The 23,831-nt window shown below is 36.2% G+C and overlaps 1 protein-coding gene and 1 non-coding gene across 4 annotated transcripts in view; both read right to left on the reverse strand.

The window, feature by feature from the left end:
* The window catches only part of SRPK2 (SRSF protein kinase 2), a 279,766-nt gene that overhangs the window by 30,032 nt on the left and 225,903 nt on the right, over positions 1-23,831 (reverse strand). For all 3 annotated transcript variants that reach the window (XM_090287321.1, XM_090287322.1, XM_090287320.1), the window contains exons 4-7: positions 16,759-16,867; positions 15,999-16,086; positions 15,678-15,765; positions 9,699-9,805 (exon numbers count right to left, since the gene is read on the reverse strand). In XM_090287321.1, coding sequence (XP_090143447.1) covers positions 9,699-9,805; positions 15,678-15,765; positions 15,999-16,086; positions 16,759-16,867 — 392 coding nt within the window. The remainder of the gene's footprint in view (positions 1-9,698; positions 9,806-15,677; positions 15,766-15,998; positions 16,087-16,758; positions 16,868-23,831) is intronic.
* Positions 6,779-6,946, reverse strand: LOC150001734 (U1 spliceosomal RNA). Its single transcript, XR_016513209.1, has one exon. It is a non-coding gene; the product is annotated as a U1 spliceosomal RNA (small nuclear RNA).

Genomic DNA, 23,831 nt, shown 5'->3' on the forward strand with positions numbered 1-23,831 from the left:
GCTGCAGGACAACATGAAATGTATAATGTCAGTATCATAGGAATACCAGAAGGAGAGAAAGAGGAGCAAGGGATAGAAAACCTGATTGAAAACGTAATGACAGAAAACTTCCCTAACTTGATGAGAGAAAAAGTCATGCAAGTCCAGGAATCACAGAGGGTCCCAATGAAGATGAATCCAAATAGACCCACCCCGAGACACATCATAATTAAAATGGCAAAGCTCAAAGACAAAGACAGAATCCTGAAAGCGGCAAGAGAGAAACAACTAATAACATACAAAGGAACTCCGAATAAGGCTATCAGCAAATTTCTCAACAAAAACACCACAAGCCAGAAAGGAATGGCAAAAAGTATCCCAAGCAATGAAAAACAAAGGCCTATAACCAAGACTACTCTACCTAGCAAGGCTCTCATTCTAAAGGTGAAATAAGGAGTACCCCAGACAAAAGAAAGCTAAAAGAATACATCTCCACCAAAACCAGCATTGCAAGAGATGCTAAAGGGTCTGCTTTAAGAAGATGAAGAAGCAGAGAGAGAGAGAGAGGAATACAGGTACAAAGGGGAAAAATGACAATGAATAAGTACCTATTAATAACAACCTTAAATGTAAATAAATTAAATGCACCAATCAAAACACATAGGGTAGGAGAATGGATAAGAAAACATGACCCACATATATACTGTCTACAGGAGACCCACCCCAGAACTAAAGATCTACACAGACTGAAAGTGAAGGGATGGACAAAAGTATTTCAAACAAATGAACATGAAAAAAAAAAAGCGGCTGTAGCAATACTTATATCAGACAGATTTCACAGCAAAGGCCACAACAAGAGACAAAGAAAGACATTTCTTAATACTTAAGGGAACAATCCTTCACAAAATCATAATCGATACTACAGAAATACAAAGGATTGTAAGAAAATACTACGAATAACTATATGACAAGAAATTTGACAACCTGGGTGAAACGGACAAATTTCTGGAAACATATAATCTTCCAAAATTGAATCAAGAAGAAGCAGAAAGCCTGAATAAACCAATAACAACTAGTGGAATTGAAGAAGTAATCAAAAAATTCCTGGCACACAAAAGCCCTGGACGGATGGCTTCACAGGCAAATTTTACAAAACATTTAGGGAAGAACTAACTCCTACCCTTCTCCAACTACTCCAAAAAATCCAAAAGGAGGGAAGACTTTCAAACTCTTTCTATGAGGCCAGTATTATCCTAATTCCAAAACCAGGTCAAGGCACAACAAAGAAAGAAAACCACAGGCCAATATCGCTGATGAACATAGATGCTAAAATCCTCAACAAAATATTGGCAAACCGGATCCAGCAACACATTAAAAAGATCATACACCATGTTCAAGTGGGATTCATCCCAGGGATGTAAGAATGATATAATATTCGTAAATCAATTAACATAATATACCACATAAACAAAATGAAAGACAAAAATCACATGACCAAAACAACAGATGCTGAAAAAACATTCGATAAAGCTCAGCACCCATTTGTGATTAAAACGCTCAGCAAACTGGGAATACAGGGAGTATACCTCAACATAATAAAGGCCATATACGAGAAACCTGTTGCCAACATCATACTCAATGGGCAAAAACTATAAGCTTTCTCCAAAGATCAGGAAAAAGACAAGGATATCCACTCTCACCATTTCTATTCAACATAGTTTTGAAAGTTCTAGCCACAGCGATCAGACAAGAAAAAGAAATAAAAGCCACCAAATTGGAAAGGAGGAAACAAAACTTTCATTATTTGCAGACGACATGAGAGTGTACATAAAAAACCTACAGACTTCCCCCCAAAAAACTACTCGACCTAATAAGTGAATTTGGCAAAACAGCAGGGTACAAAGTAAATATTCAGAAATCAAAGGCATTTCAGGACACCAACAATGAAATATCACAGATAAAAACTAAAAAAAAAAAAATCCCACCTACTATAGCAACAAGAAAAATAAACTACTTAGGAATAAACTTAACCAAGGAGGTAAAAGACCTGTACTCTGAAAACACCAGAACACTGAAAAAAGAAATTAAGGAAGATACAAATAAATGGAAGCATATACAATGTTCATGGATGGGAAGAATTAACATCATTAAGATGTCCATACTACTCAAAGAAATTTATATATTCAATGAAATCCCTATTAAAATACCAATGATGTTTCACAGACCTTGAACAAATACTTCAAAAATTTATATGCAGTCCAAAAAGACCCTGAATAGCCTCAGCAATCTTGAGAAAGAAGAACAAAGTAGGAGGAATCACAATATCTTATATCAAAGTATATTACAAGATCTCAGTAATCAAAACAGTCTGGTACTGGCATAAGAACGGACATATAGATCAATGGAACAGAATAGAGAGCCCAGAAATAAACCCAGGTCTCTAGGGTCAACTAATATTTGACAAAGGGGGAAGGAGCATAAAATGGAGAGAAAATAGCCTCTTCAACTAACGGTGCTGGGAGAACTGGACAGGGACATGCAAAAAAATGAAACTAGACCACCAACTTACACCACACACCAGAATAAACTCAAGATGGATCAAAGACTTAAATATAAGGCACGACACCATAAACATCCTAGAGGAAAACATAGGCAGCAAAATTTCAGATATCCTACGCAGCAGTATTTTTGCCAATATATCTCCCAGGACAAAGGAAATAAGGAAAGAATAAACATATGGGACTACATCAAACTAAAGAGTTTCTGCTCAGCAAAAGAAAACATCAGCAAGATGAAAAGGGAACCAACCATATGGGAAAACATATTTGCCAATGATACCTCAGACAAGGGTTTGATCTCCAAAATACATAAAGAACTTACACGACTCACCACCAAGACAGACAATCCAATTTAAAAATGAGCAAATGACCTGAAAAGACACTTGTCCAAGGAGGATACACAGAGGGTCCACAGGCATATGAAAGAATGTTCAACATCACTAGCCATCAGAGAGAGGCAAGTTAAAACCACAATGAGATACCAGCTCACACGGGTCAGAACAGCCATCATTAACAAATCAACAAACAAGTGTTGGCAAGAATGTGGAGAAAAGGGAACCCTAGTGCGCTGTTGGTGGGAATGCAGACTGGTGCGGTCAATGTGGAAAACAGTATGGGATTTCCTCAAAAAATGAAAAATGGAACTACTTTGATCCAACCATTCTACTGCTAGGATTATATCTGAAGAATCCTGAAACATCAATTCAGAAGAACCTATGGACCCCTATGTTCATAGCAGTGCTATTTACAATAGCCAAACACTGGAAACAGCCTAAGTGCCCATCTGTAGATGAGTGGATAAAAAACTATGGTACATTTACACAATGGAATACTATGCAACAGAAAGAAAGAAGGAACTCCTACCTTTTGTGACAACATGGATGGAACTGGAGAGTATTATGCTTAGTGAAATAAGCCAGGCAGCGAAAGAAAATTACCATATGATCTCACCTAATACAGGAACCTAATGAACAAAACAAACAAATGAGCAAAATAGAACCAGAGGCATGGAAACAAGGAACAGACTGACAGCAACCAGTGGGGAGGGGGGATGGAGATAATGGGGAAAATAAGGGAGAGGGTCTAGTCAAGGAACTAGTATAAATGACCCATGGACATGGACAACAGTGTGGGGATTGACTCTAGGAGCAGGGGGCTGGGCAGGGCATTGGAAAGCACTGGAGGAAAAACTGGACAACTGCAATAGAACAACAATAAAAAAAATAGGGGGGGGGGACAAAAAAGAAAAAGATTGATTGATATACCTAGACTAAAAAAAAGAAAAGAAAAGTCACCATATCAGGGCTTTGCCCTTACCAATTTTCATTGAGTGACAAGCAGTCATTTCTTTACAAGGTTTCTGTAAAAGGGCAATGATTTAAACCATAAAGTTTTAAAATGTAAGATGTCAGCTACTGTTTCAACTACATAAGAAAAGTCAAAGCTACTCTTAAAGGACAGTAAAGGCGTTTAAAGAAACCTGCACCACAAATAACAAATACTGCCAACACAAGCACCTTTTTCCGCTTTCAGTTTCAGAAATAAAAGCTAGATGTAAAATAGACCTCAATAAACCTGGCTTAAAAAGAAAACAAGGAATGAAAGCTGTGGGGCAAACAGACGACCACAGGACTCCACTCTTGAGGCCGGAGAAGCAGCAGGCACCTGCAGGAGGGGAGGGCACCACCCGGCTGCCCTGCACTCAGCGTCCTCACCACCCGCAACCAGGTGGTGTTTCTCTGACTGGGTACAAAGTCACCACGGTTAAGTGAGGACAGCAAAGAACTGATTAGAGGACTGAAAATAATGTATAGGGAACCGTGGAAATGTGATTGATTTAATTGTCATTACTTTTAGAAAATAAACAAGTGGTAACATTTACCTACAAGCCTGTCAAATCACAGGTCAGCCATTTTGTAAAGTTGGATTAAGAAGAAACATACACTTCATTTTTCATTTAAGAATGTGACAAAGATGTGAAACTCACAACACATGACCTGTAACTCCGAGATGCTCACGATGCAGCTAGGGAGACACAATGGCTACTTGCCCTGGCACTATGCTGCATACTTTATCACACACTAGTCCATCAGAATTAACCTCCACAAGAAAGCCATAAATTATGCATTACCATTCCGATTATACAAATGAGGGAGCAGACTCACAGAGGCAAAGTAATTTGATCAGGGTCACAAAACAGTTAAGTGCCAAAGTCAGAATTTGAAATTAAAATCTATTGCCAAGTCCTGTACCCGCTGTACTATCTTCTCTTCCAATAGTTCTCAATGAGAGGGACTCTTGCCTTCCTGAGGACATCTAATGAAGTTCAGTCATTTTTAATTGTCACAACTGGAGGTGGTTGTGGCTGATAGTCATCTAGTAGACAGTGTCCAGAGATGTTGCTACACACCTTACAATTCATAGGACAGATCTCTATAATAAAGAACTATCCAGTCCCATATGCCATCACAATGCCAGGGTTGAAAAACTTTGTCCTGTAAGACCCTGCAATTGTTAGGAAAGAAACAAATGCAATACGCAGGCATCTTGACTAAGGGCAAATACCACTCTTCACTGGGGAGTATCAGAAGCCTTCATCACAGAAGTGGTATTTTGGTTGAATCTTTTAGCTAAAACATGGGTAGAAAAAAAAGCAGGGTATTTTCAGCAGCCTAGGACAAAAAAAATTATCAATGATGTGGAGCTACAAAAAATCATCAAGGTGAGTACTCTGTCTAAAATATCTACTGAAGAAAACTAGTAAAAATGTATGATTAAAAAATGCTGGTAAATCAGCACATATTTATAAATGCTGGGGACATCTTTGTATATTTATAAGAAATTAGTGATTTGGTTGACTCTAGGAGGGAAACTGGGTACCTAAAAGACATATTTTAGAGCAGTTACGTGTATTACCTCTTTAAACTATTAATTAGTGAACAACAATTTACCTACCAGGAAATAAGAACTGAATCAGGGATTGTAAGGAAAAATATGGGCTGACACCGGATGGCAGAAGAAGGACAGTGATTTAACTCTTATTGGACATAGGCAGAGTACAATTCAAAGATATTATATGCTGATTGGCAAGAAGCATAAACTCTAAGCCCAAACTATCTGGGTTTGAATTTCTGCTAGACCACTTAATACTCCTTAAGTTACTTCCTGACTAGGGGCAAGTTATTTAACCTCTATGCCTCAGTTCCACTTACATAAAATCAGGAAAGTAAAAATACCTATTTTACAGAGTTACTGTGAGAATTCAGTGAATTAAAATTTGCAAAGTACTTAGAGCTATGTTTGGCGCAAAGTAAGCACGGAATAAGTATTTGTAATTATTAATAGGGGTATCCCTTTACATCTTAATAATCTAATAAGTAAGTTACCTTTATTATTGTCATTTATTTATAATGAGACTGTAGCCTAAGGAGCTTAAGTTGGCTAAAGTCCTTTAGCTAAATGATTTTATCACTCCATATATTGCTTCCTGAAAGTCAACAATGTTAAGCTTTAGACAACAGGCAATGAGAAAGCACTAGAGGTTTACATATGAGGAAAATGAATTATTAAAGCAAAGTTTTACTTGGAACAGTAGCTGCCAATGGAAAGGAGACTAAACTGAAACAGGAAAGCAGAAGATGGGCTGTACCCTGAGAGAGCAGAGAGAAGGCTGTGAGCCCAGGACAGTGGCCCTGGCAATGGACGGAAGTTAGTGTAAAAGATGTGGCACAGGAGGGATCACAGGCCAGGTGACTGGTGAAACACAGCAAATGACAGAGCCACAGGGATGACTGACACAAGGCCAGCTCCATCTGACTGTGAAGGCAAAGGAGGCCACATGGAGAGAATATTAGCAAAGTAGCCCTATGGTGTCTTGTTCTAGGAAAGGATGTCACTGTGAAGGTCTATTAATAAAGGATCCTCCCAGTACTACATAGGAGTCAAAAACACTAAACCCATAGGCTGGTTAGTTATTCAGAGGGAATGAAGGGAGGCTCAAGAACATAGATTATAAACTAGGAAATAATTGACCACTTTGAAAGTAAAGACTTTAGTGAACAAAGTTTAGATTCCATGGTAATATTTTCTTAAATAAAATTAAAGATGGGTTTCACACTAAAACAAATCTACTCACAAAGCCTAAAAGAACTAAGTGCAGACCACATAAAATTAAAATTTCATCTTGAAATTTTTCTAGAACAGTAGAGCACAAAAGTTCTATTTTATTTGTATTTTTTCAACAGGGGAGAGTATGAATGCAGTCCCCCACTACCACAAATTATCCAGTCAAGTCTCCCACATTTGGGGAAATCACAGGGGTCAGTCAGCACATCCGAAGTGCAATGGATAAGCCTCACCCTGGGAAAACCACCTTCGTGATCATGGTATCTCCCCTGCCAGGGAAGTATACAAGCGCTCTTTACTATCCAAACCAGTGTATGTGAATCACAGGAGGCTAATACATTCATTAAATCATTTCTTCAATCAGTAAGTATGCATTAAAATTCCAGTAAATTTCAAGATTTCATCTTTAGATTTACAGACTCTTTATTGGAATGGCCAAAAAGTCTGTACAGTTTTTTCCATAAAATAAAAGACACATTTTCCATTTTCACCAATAACTGTATTGATATGGATATGCTGAGTATATCAGCTACCTCACATGTGGTATGACTTTGATTGTTCTCAATTAATGTCTCAATTTGATCACTATCAACTACAACTGGTCTACCTGAAAGTGGAGCATCGTCCAGCGAGAAATCTCCAGCACAAGACTTCACAAACCACTTTGGACATGGTCAATCAGTCACAGCACCTTCTCCATATACTGCACAAAATTTTTTTTTGCATTTCAGATGCATTTTTGCCTTTCTTGAAAAAACAAAGTATAATATGCCAAAAATGTTGCATATTTTCTTCTATCTTCAATATTAAAATGGCTACATGAAAATTCACCAATTTTGATAAGTTTGTTTTTAATGCACAACTGTCACAATACAATCTAAAACAATTGTTTCAAATGAAGTTAAAGACAACTAAGCTCTACTAGAGCCATCTTACAGAAAAAAACATGAACTTTTTGGCCAACACAATACTTGTTCAGAAAGGCTAGATTTTGTTTTCCCGTTCTGGAATACAAGCTTAAATATCAATGATTCATCTGCTAATTCACTTTCTTGCACGGCCAGGCCTGAGTTGTGGTGACATGGTCAGTTACCTCGGGCAACAGCAAACATCTTTGAAAGTATAGGAGCTTAAGGGAATAATATCTGTAGAACCTGTATGAAATATACACAAGATGATATTTCTAAAATATTTATTTTTGTTAGATGTAAATAGTTTTATATTTTTAGGGTTTATCAGAGATAATTAAGACTCCCTTTTAGAGTTTCAACAAGATGATATTTTTAGAGTTGCCACTAATATAGATACTGAAGTGGCATCTGGGGATCAAATAACTCCAATTAACATATTAATTCTCCCCCTCACCACATATCAAGGAAAAGTATTGTTTTATTATATGAGATATTAGCCATGTTAAAATAATGAAGTAAAATGCTACTATCTAAAACCTAAAAGGAAACAGATATATTATTAAACAAAAGCTAGCCAGAAATCTATAGTAGGCAAGTATGTATATCTAACATAATACTGTAAGTATAGTATCTCACTGTGTAAGCCAATACAGAAAGCCCTTCTTTCTCCAACCCCTCTCAAGTAGTATCTATAATAGTAAAAGACAAGCTGCAAATTTACAGTATAAAAGGATAAAGGAAAACGAAGAGATGAACACAGAGGCTGAATAAACAAAGTAACCTGCACATAATTTCAAAAGCAAAACCTAGGATCCTTTTATTAAAAACAAATTTTAGTATTAAATTTTTTATAAAATGGGTTTAAAACCTACTTATGTACATCTTTTTTAGGCCCCTAATCTTTGGGATTTATAATTATGTAATCATCTCTGGATTCTTTTCCTATTTAAGCATTCTGTACCAAGGCCTGCATTTTAGTCTGGAACCCTCAGGCAAATCTAGTTCAAGATCTAGACCTGGGGGAAAGAGAAAGACTCCAAACCACTTAGTCCTCTTCTCAAACAAACCAAAGAACCTTCTTGATCTACAAATTACTCGGAAGGATATCCACAGTAATTATCTATTATATCAGAATAGGTAACCCAGGATAAGTCATTATCTGTAACATTCCTAATTTAGGCCATAAGAGCAATGAGTGGAATACAGAGTGATGTAGTCCATACAGAAAACTGAACCTGGTAAATCCTAAATAGAAGAAGATCTTCCATATATGTATACTTTCATTTTACAAATATTTGCTAGAGCATCATCGCTGAACCAGACCCCAGCTGAACATTTTCTTTTGTTAAGGCAATTGAACAAAACAGGAATCTAACACAATACTCCCTATGTAACAAACTTTCCTTATTATCTGTCATTTATCTTTACCCAACACATAGAAACAGAAAAAAACAAATTTTTAATTTCCTTTGAATTATTTTCTAAGGAATGAAGTGGGACATTTATATTATGATACTGGATAAAACAAATTTTCACTATGCCATATCACTACCTTAAAAAGATCAATATGCCCTGGTTGGTGTGGCTCAGTGGACTGAGTGCTGGCCTGAGAACCAAAAGGGTCGCTGGTTCAATTTCCAGTCAGGGCACATGCCTGGGTTGCAGGCCAGGCTCCCAGCTGGGGGCGTGCGAGAGGCAACCGATCGATGTTTCTCTTGCACATTGATGTTTCTCTCCCTCTCTTTCTCCTTTCCTTTCCCTCTCTTAAATAAATAATAAATAAAATCTGTTAAAAAAAATATCAATATGCCCAAAGAAATGTATGCCTGACATTTACATATTTCTCCCTTTACAAAACAGAATGGCATATCATTAAATATAAAACTAACTTAACAAGTTCAAAATGTTATATACTATAATACACATGTATATGTTTTAAAAACAAAATTATACATATATTAAAGTATGTGTGTGTATGTATATATATATATATATATATATATACACACACACACACACACACACACACACACACATCTGTGTGTTTTTAAAAACCAAAACAGGAATTCGTGTTGAAAGCCCAGCCACTTAGGTGCTGGGGGTGGGGCTGCCCTCTAAGCCTCACCTGTCGAATAATACTCTTCACACAACGTACTGGAAGGCCTTGATAGTTGGACTTGATGATCCACTTGAGGAGATGGTGGCCAAGCACTTCAAAGACCATGCACACATCTGAGACATGGTTAAGGATCAATTATAGATATATTTCCTGGAATGATGCAAGTAGTAAAAGCAGCAACACTGTGACAACATCAATACTATCAACAATACCAAAAGTGTTAATTTGCTATTTTCCATATAAATAAAATGATCCAACATTTACTAGGTACTTATTATGTGCCATATATTATTTAATGCGTACTTTTAATAACCTTAGGAAATAATATACTTATCTCCCCACAGAAACAAGGAGAACAAACCTCAGCTGAAAGAACTATCCTATGTTCTAGTCCCACAAAGGGAGCACCATGACTCAATCCCACACTTCCCTGCACTCTCCCACACTTTAGCACACTCCTCCTTGATAGTCTTCACAAAAACAAGCAAGACTAGAACCTCACAGAAATTAATGGGAAATAAAATAAAGAACTCCCCTGTCTTAAATGTCCTGCTTACCTGCATACATTTCTACTCTGTAGGTCACGTAAAATACTTTATAAAATAGAAATTTACCAAACACAGTGAAGACATTTAATCTTTACATTCAGTAACATTTTTCATTGTATAACTAGATCACTTTTAATACTAAATATAGACAATTTTAAAGAATGTATGATCACAATATAAGACATGTCACTAAGACCAATGTATAATAATGAAATCTTAGGAATCTGGGGATTTTTTAAAAATAGAAAGTCTAGTCAACCACTGACACTCCAGGACTATGGTCCACCATACAAATATGTTTATGTCATTCATACAGGAAGATTTAAAATGGCTCTGAAACCATCTGAGAATATTTTATTCATCCCTGGAGGTCTATAAATAGGTCATTAAAGAAAGTTAGTTGATTTAATGTTTTACAATATCTACATCTACCACATCATCAGAATAACTACCACTTTAAATATTTTTTAGAAGATTTTCTTATTTAGTTTTAGAGAGAGTGGTAAGGGAGGGAGAAAGAGATGGAGAGAAACACTGATTGGTTGCCTCTTATATGTGCCCCGACTGAGGACCCAACCTGCAACCTAGGTATGTGCCCTGACCAGAATCGAACTGGCAACGTTTTGCTTTATGGAATGCTGCCCAACCCACTGAGCAACACCAGTCAGGGCTACTTTAAATATTTTTAAGAAAAATATATCTACAATGTTGGAGAACATGTGAACTACAGATTTATGCATAGATAATCTAAAACCAGAAGTTCTTTTACTAATTCCTAGGCATATTACAAAAAATCGCAAATGAAGGACTAAACTTAGTATCAGATACAGAGCCGAAGCCCAGGATGTCTACATTATAACCAACCTACATCTTCTCAAATCACTGACAAATATAAACTATGATGGTTTCTTACCATTTCATTTAACAGTATGAATGGTCACTAGAATGTATATATATTTTTAAAAATTCCATTTACCTACACATCAGGTGGTTTCTCCAAAGAAACCATCTCCCAACAGCAGCCCAAGAAATCACCTGGCAGATCTGATGCAAGAGGATGGGCTGCCTTGCCTGCCCATAAACGGACAGGCTCAGTTGGAGAGCAGCGGCAGAGAAGGACCAGCTCCACCTTTCCATCTATCACAAGGGGAAAAACTGTACTCGGTAGTTGCAGAAATGATACTGACACAAACAGCGAAGTGGTATTAGCAGTCACTGGTACCTGCTAGCACCCTCAAATCCAATCTCTAGAAGAAACACAGGCATACCTCATATTATTGCACTTCACAGATCTTATGTTTTTGGTGTTGGGGTGTGTGTGTGTGTTTTACAAATTGAAGGCGAGCCTCTTCCCCCACAAAAAAATCACGAGTCACTTTATTACGGTGGTCTGGAAGTGAACCGGCAGTATCTCTGAGGCATGCCTGTATAAAAACCTCAAATATATAGTATATGAGGGGAGTGCTTCCCTAAGAATTGAAGCCTTGGCAGATGAAGAAACAGGATGTCATTCTGTGGTTTAAGCTGAGATTCGGCTTTGTCCTCAGGCTTCTGGAGCTTGAGTAGGACAAACACCAAAATGTTGAATCTGTTCCAAACACGATATAAAGATCAGGAAGAAGACCATGGACCTTGACACATCCCTGGCACTCATCAGTCCCAGGGTTCAATATTCCTGAGGATGCCTGAAACCACAAGTAGTACCAAAACCTATATATACTATGATACATACATACATATACACAATGTTTAATTTACAAATTAGGCACAGCAGGAGATTAACAATCACTAATGATAAAACAACAATTATAACAATATACTGTAATAAATGTTACGTGAATCTGGCCTCTCTCAAAATTATCTTATTGTGCTGTAGTCAATCTTCTTCTTTTGACGATATAATATTGAAATACAATGCCTATGTAATGAGATGAACCAAGGTGAATGGCATAGCATTAAGCAACTATAAAAGTTACTTGAAATCAAGCACTGTGATACCACCACAGTCAATCTGATAAGCAAGACAGCTACTAAGCAGCGAGTAGCATGTATATACAACCTGGATATGGCAGACAAAAGGATGATTCAAATTCCAGACTAGTCAGAACAAGAAGGTGTGAGATTTCACCATGCTGCTCAGAATGGTACATAATTTATAACTATGAATTACTTCTGGAATTTTCCAGTTAATATTTTCAGATTGCAGGTAACTAAAACTACAGAAAGAAAACCTCAGGTATAGAGGGACAGCTGTTCACCTGCCTCAGGCAAAAAAAGGGCTACCTTAGAGGATCCAACAAGCAAATATGGAAAGAGCATCTGGATTCTATCAATAGTACCTGAATACTAAAGGTACAGGCATCCCCCATATAACACAGTACTTCTATAACACGATTTTGCTCTAACACAATATGACTGTAGAAGATATTCAAGAATTGCTGGGGGGGGGGGCAATGGGGGAAAAAATGGGACAACTGTAATTGAAAAATCAAAAAATAAAATTAAAAAAAGAAAAAAGAATTGCTGGTAGAAGAAGAAGCTGATGAAGCAATTTTGGTGGAAATGACATCTGGAATGTGCCAAGATAACTTAGGGGAAAATAGCACTGATGAAAACGAAGAAGTTAAAACAGTTTACTCTAAAAAGCGTAAAGAAAGGCCTAGACTTAGCTGAATAGTTAAGAGTCATATTTCTTAAATGAAGATCCTTGCACTGAAAGGAGCACAAAGTTTAAGAGAGAACTTCAAAAGTCCTTAGCACCGTATAATGAAATTTATAAATATCTCTCAGCTAAAAGCAAGCAATCTGAAAAAAACAGATTTTTTGCAAAAAGTAGAGCACAGAAATCAAGGTAATACTGAAAAAAGTTCAAAGGATGAGGATATCTTGTCAAAAAGAAAATTAATTTGGTTAATGGAGCTTAGTAGTGATGATGAAGAAAACATTACTTAATTCACATTAATATGTAATACTTTTGATGAAAATTGCTTTAATAAAGATACTTCTCTTACTTACAAAAATATAATAGTATGTTTTTTAACTTTTGGAACTTAACCCCCCCTTTTGTACTAGGTTCTTTGTTTCATATATGTAACATGGATTCGCATAACACATCTTTGTTAGGAACCTAACAACCATGTTATATGGGGATTACCTATATTATCTCTTCTCTCCATTTGTGCTATCAGCTCTGACCTGCAGGTTCTGGATTACCCCACTGTCATTGACCCCTGAGGCTGCCCTTTACCAATGCCCCAGGCAGAGGGAGGGTGAAGAGGAGAGAACTGTTCCTTTCCACAGCCCCCAATCACTACCTCCTGAGACCCCCAAAACTAATAAGAATGCAAACTTACCAGTAACCCAGTCAAAATTGATATTCTCAAAAGAAAAATGGAAACCATTAGAAGACTTTTGCTCTATCTTCTTGCTAGATACATTTCTTTTCCAATAGGACCTAGAATTAGAACGAAGGCTTCACTAATAAAAGTAAAAAGAACAACTATCCTTATAGCTAAGAAATTTTCATCTTTCAGAATCACTCATTTCCAGCAAGATAATTTATTTTTGAGAAAGCAAATACTCTGTATGCTATTCTAATGGAAAAGTTTAAAAAGTATATAGAACAATTTAATCTTTAAACAATTAAAGCAAAATGATATGGACTTAAGAGGGAGAGAAGATACTTAGGAGAAAATAACCTTGTTTGTTGAAATGTGATTCAAACAAGTCTTTAAAAAAGTCCTTTTCCCATTTTACAGGAATTTTATATCAATCATGACATAATACCAAGAAATTACTTTTATTTTATTTGATGAGTTTTGTGATCTTTTTAAGTTCATATGTTTTTCAAAGATGCAAGGTGACATTAGTAGAGGTAAAAGAATATGACTTCTATGATTTGTTTTGAAATAACTCAGCAAGAGATAAAGAGTAAATAAAGCAACTGTAGCCAGGCAATTATAATTATTGAATTTGGGTGACAGATTTATAGAAATTCACTGTAATTTTTAATGTATGTTGGAAACTTCACATTATAAATGTTTTTGAAGAAAAACAATGGCGGTCTCTTTCCATTAAGGACTGGTGTATGTCACATTTAGTAACAAGTACAGAAAATATATCACTTTGAGACAGGCTAGTAAGCCAGGACAAGGGGAACAGGGAAATGAGACAGATAAGTTTATTGACCAAGCAGTTTATAGCATCTAATAAATCGCAAAATCCTATCTTCTGTAACCATGGACAATTAAGAGTAAACAGTATATTTCTCTTCTCCAACCAGAGAGTAAATAGCTTAAATCACCCTACTCAGAGAGATAGATAGTAGAAGTCCATTTAGTGCCATTTGCCAACCACACCCAAGGACAGATAAAGTTAAGGGAATAAATCTCATTTTGGCAGGTCAGCATAAGGGTGATGAATATTCTATTGAGATCCTTCACTAAGATCTCCCCCTAAACTCCTTACAAAGGACCCAGCACCCACTCTCTGTCTTGGGAGCACACCCACACTTTTCTTACCCCACAGGCAGGCATCTCCTAAACTCTGAGGGTTCCCATGGGACTCGCAACCAGGGGAGCAATGGGCACAGCAAGCAGCAGCACAACCGGGCTAACACCTTGAACCTGTCTCCAAGGCCCCTTTTTTTCTCTGACTTCCCAGTGAGCTAACGCAGGCCCACCCAGGCTCTCTTCTTGTTGCTTCTTCTACCTTACGTTCTTACTTGTTTCACTGTTCTCAGCTTTAATAAACATACTCTCAAAATCACCTGGACTCATGTTGTGAAATCTTCCTGCGTGAAGTCAAGAGCCCACACACTACAGGTCAGCCCGAGGCGGACCATCTCCAGAGCGGTAACCTTTCTGATGACTACTTTCACCAGACTTTTCCCAAGTAGAGAAACTAAACAAAATAAAAGCAACATACTTCCATATTCACCTGACAGAAAAATGATACTCTACAGGATCAAGTGTGACTTTGCTATGTTGACATTAGCTGAGCATATTTTCTTTTATTGCCTCAATAAATTCTTTGCAGCTACTGAAGGATATCTAGCCCTTGTGTACAAAAATTTTTTAAGGTTTAAAGCAAAAAGAAGTGCTGGTGTATGCTTTCATTCACCACTGACAAAATAAAATTCACTCAAATTAATAAAAAAGATTAATAATTAATTCTATGTGAAAATCAAGTCAAGTGCTGTAAAAACAATTTAATAAGCTGTCACTATACCAAAAACCCCAGAAGACCCTTGCAGGACACTCTAGGCATATCATTTTATAACACTCATGATGATACTAGAGGCTTTATGTGGAGAATGACACAGCAGAGCAAACGGAAGTTTATAAGAACTTGATACATTCCCATTTTTCAAAAGCCCATAGAAAAACTACAGTATAATGCAGCCATTAGGAAGCAACAGAACTGTCAGAAAGGATACGTATTCCATTCATGCCTGAAATCTTGAAGTCATCAATTAGCTGTACTACCATGTCTTTATTTGGGTCACTGGGATCACTTTCTCGAACCTATGGAAAGAAAAATGAGTCAAGAACAGAACTGTTTAAGACTGAAAGTCATTTCCATTATACCAATGAAAATGGTTATATTATTAAGTGAGATGGTTTTTAAAACAAAAGATTCAGTATTTGAACTTATGAAATATAAAATCAATTTTAATTTTGTAAAATCCAGAAAATTCCTCTGTAAAATTTTAAGTCATTAATTTATCTTCTATCATTTACATTTGTGCAGTACTTACACATCTGAGCAATTTTATTTCATCCAAGGCTGTCTCTGTATAATGCTGGGCACTCTTCACAACTTTCATTGCAACAAATCTTTTCCCCCTTTAAAAAATGCAAATTTTAAAAAATATTATAAGCAGAGGTGATCATTATAATGAGTTCTATCCAATAAATAGATTTAATAAGCTTTCCATTATAACAGTGCTTTTCAAATTGTGAGGCAAAAATTCAGCAGTAGGATCACGTGCCAAAACAATCTTTTTGTTTTGTGTTTCTCTTTTCTTCTTCATAAAAATAAACTGGAAAATGTCGCTCATCACATATAGTAAGGGTAAGTATTATCTTGTAACACTTTTGTTTCAGTACATACACACAAAACACATGTATATTTGTACTCGGTAGCAATGGTATTTTATGTTATAGGTCAGAGCTTAAAAAAAAAAATCAGAAACCATGGATTTGAAAGGCCTATATGTTATTTTATATTTAAATGTTTTTCTGGTATGGATGAGTTATTTCTAAAAATATGATCCTGGTGTAAGTTAAATGCATATGCCACAGATATAAAGGCAGAAGAAAGTTAATATTTTAAGCTAACAGGAAAATGAACTTCACCCTAAGGGGGGAAAATGTCTAGCCAGGGCAGGGCAGGCCTGTGCTAAGCACTGTACAATGCACAACTGAAACAGGTGCGCCCCTTAGCCATACCATGTTATAAAATAAAGATGTGAATGAGACTAGGAATCGCGTACACAAATGACAAAGAACACTTACTGCATATCCCAGCACAGCCAGACAGTAGAGAAGTGTCCCCATCCTAGCTTCCTAATAACATGATATCGGCCATTGAAGAGGTCTCCAATTTTCACTGGATGATAGCCACCTTTTATTAAAAAAGAATATTTTAATTTCAGAAAAATGGTAATAGAATCTCATCTCTTCCTCTACCAGCTCTTGATACCATTAAAGAAAGCTGTCAATAATAAAATCAGATTAAATTACATTTTCATCAGAAGAAAGTGTCCATTGCCTTTTTACTAACTTAATTAGAAAAGCAACAAACCACCCAGCACTCCATAACACTAATTTTAGGTTTTACATTTAAGTCTTAGGTGTAAATGATATGTACACTAGCTCTTCACATTTCCAAACAATCATTCTTTTTTCTAAGCCATAAGTTAAACACAAATCTTATTTGGTCAGTACAATATAACTCACCAAAATAAAGGATGTATATATACACTGTATAATTTTCCATACACCAACAAGAATTATGTAATGTATGACAATTCACCCTCCAACAAAGCTTACTCCCTCTCACAATTCTTCCTCCAATCTCAAACTCCTGCCTTGGAAACAGGTTCAAGACGGGGAGAAGGTACCATATTAAGGTAGACTCTCGGGAGAGGGAGGGGTGCTTCACAGATATCTGGCATAAAGACCTTTACTTTGCATTTAAAGGTAAAATTAGCAGTCTAAAAAGTAGCAGGTATAATAATATCACATTTTGTAAAACAAAAAAAGTCTAAGAAGATAGATTTTAGTAACAAACATCTCTGTATATAAAATTACTTTCATTTTTAATCTATATTTTATTCTTCTTATCTATATTTTCAATATTTTACTGAAACAAACAGTACTTTTCTATTTTACATTCTTTTAGCATCTACCACTTCTTTACTGAAAAGATGTTATTTTTCATGTTTTAAATCTCCAAAATTCTTACTCAAAGACATTAGTGTACAGAGAACAGACTGACAGCTGCCAGAGTTGGGGTTGAGGGGGTGGATAAAAAAGGTGAAGGGATTAAGCAAAAATAAAAATAAAGACACCACCTCATAGATTCAGACAAAAGTATGACTGCCAGATGGAAAGGGGGTCGGGGGAGGTAGAAGAGGGTAAAAGAAGGATAAATGGTGATGAAAGGAGACTAGACTTTGGGTGGTGAACACACAATGCAATGTACAGATTATAGGTAAAAAAAAGATCTAAAAGATAATAAGTTATGAATAAAATATTGTGTATTATTTAATAATGGAGGAATGTTAAGGAAACTCACTGTGGTAATCATTTTGCAATGTACACATGTCAAGTCATTAAGCTGTACACCTTAAACTTAACAGTGTTCTATGTCAATTATATCTCAATAAAACAGGAAGAAAATGGCTTCTTACTTAGCAGGTTAACTAAAATTGCAATAGGCTCTGAGTTTACAATACAGTTTTTAAACCACTAAAATTAACAAACACTAAAAGGGAAGAAAACAAAACTATCATTTTTCAAGTATGAATTAGAGGCATTCCGTTAGGCACTTTATTGTCAAAACCATGTTCCATGAAACTAAAATATGTTGCAGATGTTCCACAGGGTAGCAGGGGAGGGGCAAAGAAGAAAGAAGTTTCATTTACGAAATGAAGTTAAACAAAGCAAAGCAGATTTCTTGACCAAAGTATGTTTCAGAGCCCAATGTCTTAATATGCAGGGAAAATCTCTGAGAGGAGAGATACTGTAAATTCCAGACATATTTGCTAATTAAACTATTTCTTCAAAGAGCAAGTCACATTTCATAATACAAAGTATTTAGGAAACACTGAGTAGATGGTGTTATTTCTACACTGATGAAGTGGACACAGTCTGAGAGACAGTTAAGTTATTAGGAGTTGGAAAATGGCTCTGACTCCAAAGTCCATGCTCTGTTCACCAGGGAGAAATGCACTCCATGTTCAACAATTGGAGGACTGTTTACAGTCTTAGTACACAGAGAACACTTGATAGCTTAATTATAAGCCATTCATGCCCTGGCTGGGTTGCTCAGTTGGTTAGAGTGCCATCCCCACATGCCAAGGTTGCAGGTTCGACCTCCAGTCAAGGCACATACAAGAAGTGATCAATGAGTGCATAAATAAGTGGAGCAGTAAGTCAATGTTTCTCTCTCTAAAGATCAATAAATAAAAATATTTTTTAAAAGCCATTTACTACTTAACTGCATATTATTACTAACATTAAAGTCTCTAAATTTAAAAAACAACTTAATTATGCATAAAGAAAAGGTACTTCTATCCCTATTGTATGTTTCAGATTTGAATTCTCAATCAGTCAGGGCATGTACATGTGAGTAAAATGTAAGAGCACTCTTCAGTGTAATCACAGCATAAGCACAGCTGTTCCTTTTCTCAATGGGACTTTGAAAGCTGAACAAAAGAAATTACTAGTTTGGTCTAGTTATCTTAGGAGCCCACAAGATAGCTAAGAATATTGTGTCTAAAAATAGGACAACTAAACAAGAGGGACATAAAAATAATTTTTATACAAATATAAAAACAACTGAAAGTCCTAAACACTTATTCCAACTTTAATTTTGAAAAATTTACATATATTTTTCAAATTTATATTCTATAATTCTCATATTCAAACTCCCAGATTGTTACAGAAAACAAGTCTGCTCTGACCATTTTTCAATTTCTTCTCACAGAATGGTAACGAACGATCATGTTGTCAGAAGGGTCTCCTACAGCAGGCCACACTGGTCCACCCAACACCCATGGAATTATAGAGAAAATGGACACTCCAATAACTCTCATAAAATTTTCCAATTCCTTAGATTAGCAAACAATGTGTGTCAGAATGGCTATGAGCAGTGGGCACCCCATAGCCTATAAAAATGTCTAGCACACAAGGAACCTTGAGAACAGTCACAGACCAGACAAGGACCCCTCCTCCTTTTACCAGCAGGCAGTACATGACACAGGATAACCACAGTGCTGGCCCTGGACCCTACTCTGGCCATCAGGCAGAGCACCAGAAGGGATCAAGCACTTGAATAATATGACTTGGGGTTTGGTTGATATATATGTACTTCACTGCACTACTTAAAATAAAAACCACTAATTTATCAAGTATAAGTTTTCCTTTTATTCTTAAAAAATAAAAATTAGATTGCATGACAAAACACAAGAGAACAAGAATGGACTGTTAAGTAATCATTAAGTTCACTGCTCTGGTTTCTTCTCCAACTCCTATTCTTCCACCACACCCAAGAACACTGTAAGGTTCTACCTATACTATTAATAAGGCTCTAGAGAAGACAATTCTAAACCTATCTTTAGCTGTTTTGGGGGAACTGTTGGCTGAAAATAAAGATGATTCTCTTTTTCTTGCCAAGTAAAAAATAGGTTCAATTTGTTAGAGTGAATCAAAAGTACAGAATTGTATCATAGACAATAGTCTAGAAGAATTTCAAGCAAAGTCCACTAAATATAGTATAAAATATTAATATAAATAATATTTTTGGCTGACCCCAGCTTCTCAGTCTTCTGATGGTGAGGCTTTCAAAAGACTAAGGAAAGATTTGAGAATCACCTCTAACAGAGTCTTAAATAAGGAAGGAGTAATAAAAAGAATTTTGTTCACAAAATGATAACATAGACACATGTTGGGTCACTGAGATTTCAATACTCTTCCCCCAAAATTAACAGAACAGAAAAGCAGGAAGAATATGGAAGAACTGAATACATCACCCCACTTCATATAACTGACATATATAGGACACCCAACTCAACAGCAAATATTATTTTCAAGTACATGGAAAATTTATCAACACAGACCATATATTCTGGGCCATAAAACAAGCCTTGGTAGAAATTAAAAGATTACAATCATATAAAGCATGTTTTCAGACCACAAGGCAATTAAATTAGAAACCAGTAAGAGAACATGCTCCCAAACTGTGGGACTAACACACTTCAAAATAACCCATGGGATAAAAAAGAAATCTAAAGGAAATAATAAAGTATTTTACACTAAATGAAAATAAAAACATAATATAGCAAAGTCTGTGAAATTATGCTAAAGTAGAACTCAGAGGAAAATTGAGAGTACTAAATGCCTGTATTAGAAAAGAAGATCTTAAATCAATGCCCTCAGTTTCCACCTTAAAAAACTATAAGAGCAAATGTAACCCAAAGTTAGCAGAAGGAAATAATCAAGATATGAGATGTAATCAGTAGAATAAAAAGCATAAAAACAGCCCTATCCAGGTGGCTCAGTTAGTAGGAATGTCATCCCATACACTAAAAGGTTGCAAGTTTGATCCCTGGTCAGGGCACATATCTAGGTTGTGGGTTGGATCCCTGGTGGGGGCACATACAGATGTTTCTCCCTCACATCAATGTTTCTATCTCTAAAATCAATATATATATCCTCGGGTGAAGTTTTTTTTTTTTTTAAGCATAAAAACAATAGATAAAAATTAATGAAACCAAAGCAAGATCTTTGAAAAAATTAAGACAAAGCAATTGAGATAAAATATTAGCAATTCTTCAACAATGCTAAATGTTTGATAGCATCCTCCTCAATAGAAGAAATGCAGGAATTCCCACCAACATTACTGTGTGTTTGGAATTCCCACAATAGAAGAATGCCATTTTTAAGTATTCTCATTCAAAAGGTATGTTGGTGAGAGAAACTCTATAGAGATTAGGGAGTAATTAGAGACCAATTCCAAGCACTGGGAGGAAAAGAGAAGAGAGGTTCTGCAACATGACCAGATCACACATGCAGGTGGAACCCCATTTTCCTAAAATAAACTCTAAAAAATAGATCAAGAGGGAAAAGAAAATGAAAAGCCTAGTTAAAGCCCACTCTAGATTCTTGGCATGTGTGGTGTCATTTAAAGCACACAATACTGGGGTGCTTTGTGGTCATTCCCACTGAACAAGTTAACAAGTGCAGGCCTGGTGAGGTCACTCAGGAAGGAAGCACTGGAGTCAGGATTAGAATCAACATCTGCTAGATTCTACAAACTGCTGTTTCTGCTACACCATGTTTTAATATTAAACCACCAGCTAAAATATGTCCCTTTTTCACATGACTAGGATTCTAACATGAATTAAATGTATGGTGCTGTGCATGAACAAAGAAGAGCCCTGAAATAAACTAAAAATTTATTTTAAATATGTTTTCTCAATATAAGATAGCAAAAATACTGTCTGAGTTAGAAATGATTTGTCTGTCAATGTTTGTAAGAACCTATTATAATTGGCCTTCATAAACAAAATTTTACAACCTGTTTTTAGTAACCATAATTTAGGTTACAAAACAAACATGAGGATGGTACTGATTAAAAATTTTATCATATACTTTCTAAAATTTGACAGCCACATCTCTTGAGTTGTGAAAAATGTTTGTAGATGGTATCAAATAAAAGTACGGAAACCTAAGAATACACTATTCTCCTCATTAGTAATTTAGAGTACAATTTAAATCACATACTCCAGTAGAAACATTAATAATACTAAATATAAAAAGGAAGCAAGGGAGAAAAGCCCTAGAATTCACCAAAAAAAAAAAAAAAAAGCAATAATTAAGCCTTAGACACAACTACTAAGCTTTGGGAGAGGAAGGTCAAAAGCAGTCAATCATAGAAATTGTTGAAAATCCCTGCATGTAAATTAATTTCTATTACTACATCAAATATCCCCTATAACACTAATGAACGGAAAAGAGAACTAGGTGGGAAACCAGAGCAAAGAAAAATGCTCCAAAAGACATGGTTCCTATTTATCTATGACCTAGGAATGTAACAACAAAAATTACTTGCATGTAAGATAAATATGATGGATGCAGAAAACAATTATGCAGGAGGACTGCAGATTTTTGAGTTAATAGACTGAGAAAACTTGCATATTTGAAATATTAATAATTTCAAGACTTTGCCGATTACTTATACAGATTTGTGCTTAAATTCAGGAATGCTGATTTGAATCGTAGCATAAGCATTTACTAGCTATGTGACATTGAGCAAATTACTTCATTTCTCTGGGTACTTGCCCCTACCTCACTCACTCAGAACCATACTTGGGCACAAATTAAGTGCCCACCTAAGTGTTTATTGTTCTTCAGCCATTACCCAACCCACCATACCTACTGACAAAGATTCATGAGTCAGCAGGCCAAGGTTAATGTACTATCTATTCCCATTTAAGTCGGTAAAACTAACTGGCCTGAAATGTAATCTGACTTATTAGGATAGCCCAGTTAACAAAAGGTTTGATATTCCAATTGTGATAATGATTTATCGTTGTCAAATGTCAAAGAAGAGAAAAAAATTAACTTGTCTTTATTAATGAGTTAGCCAAACATTACAATATTCTCATAAGAGAATTAAGACTTTCAACATTCAAATTTAATGTCACGTCCCAGGAGATACAAAGACTGTGGTTATAAATATTGTGGCTTCTATTTTGGGTTTACTCTTGCTAAGCTAGCTTCCTTTGTTATGAGCACTCAGTCATTCCCTGTGGCAAGGAGCTGAAGCTTCCAGTGAAATGCAGTGAGGAACTGAACCACCCACCAACCACCTGCATGAGAAGGAAAGCAGATCCTTCCAGTCCAGTGAGGCCTTCAGGTGCTGCAGCCCAAGCTGACAACTTGATTGTAACCTCTTGAGGGAATCTGATCCAGAACCAACCATTATTTCTGCAAATCTTTTGAACAGAGACATTGGCGGCCTTTGTTATGGATGATCTTTCCAAAGTGAACAACCATGGAAAACAGACATATTATCTATCTCCCTCTGGAGAAGAGGACAGGCTGGTTGATTTGCTGTCCAGTGTCATAAACATCTCCCTCAGGAAGAGTTTGGCAGGTTTGGTTGCAGGCCTTCATAAAAGATTGGGATTTCCTACATTTAGAATTCCTTAGCTATGATACAAACCCAAGGTGTGCAAATTATCCACCTGGGCCTACTCCCACGTGGCTCCTGTTGGATTTTGAGGGCAAGGGAAACTAGTATGAACATGAAAGTCCATGCTGTTTACAGTGCTGTGAGTAAAAAGGTCCCTTGTCTT

Source organism: Furipterus horrens, unplaced genomic scaffold (genome assembly GCF_987537825.1).
Source record: "Furipterus horrens unplaced genomic scaffold, mFurHor1.1.pri manual_scaffold_9, whole genome shotgun sequence".
Classification (NCBI taxonomy): domain Eukaryota; kingdom Metazoa; phylum Chordata; class Mammalia; order Chiroptera; family Furipteridae; genus Furipterus; species Furipterus horrens.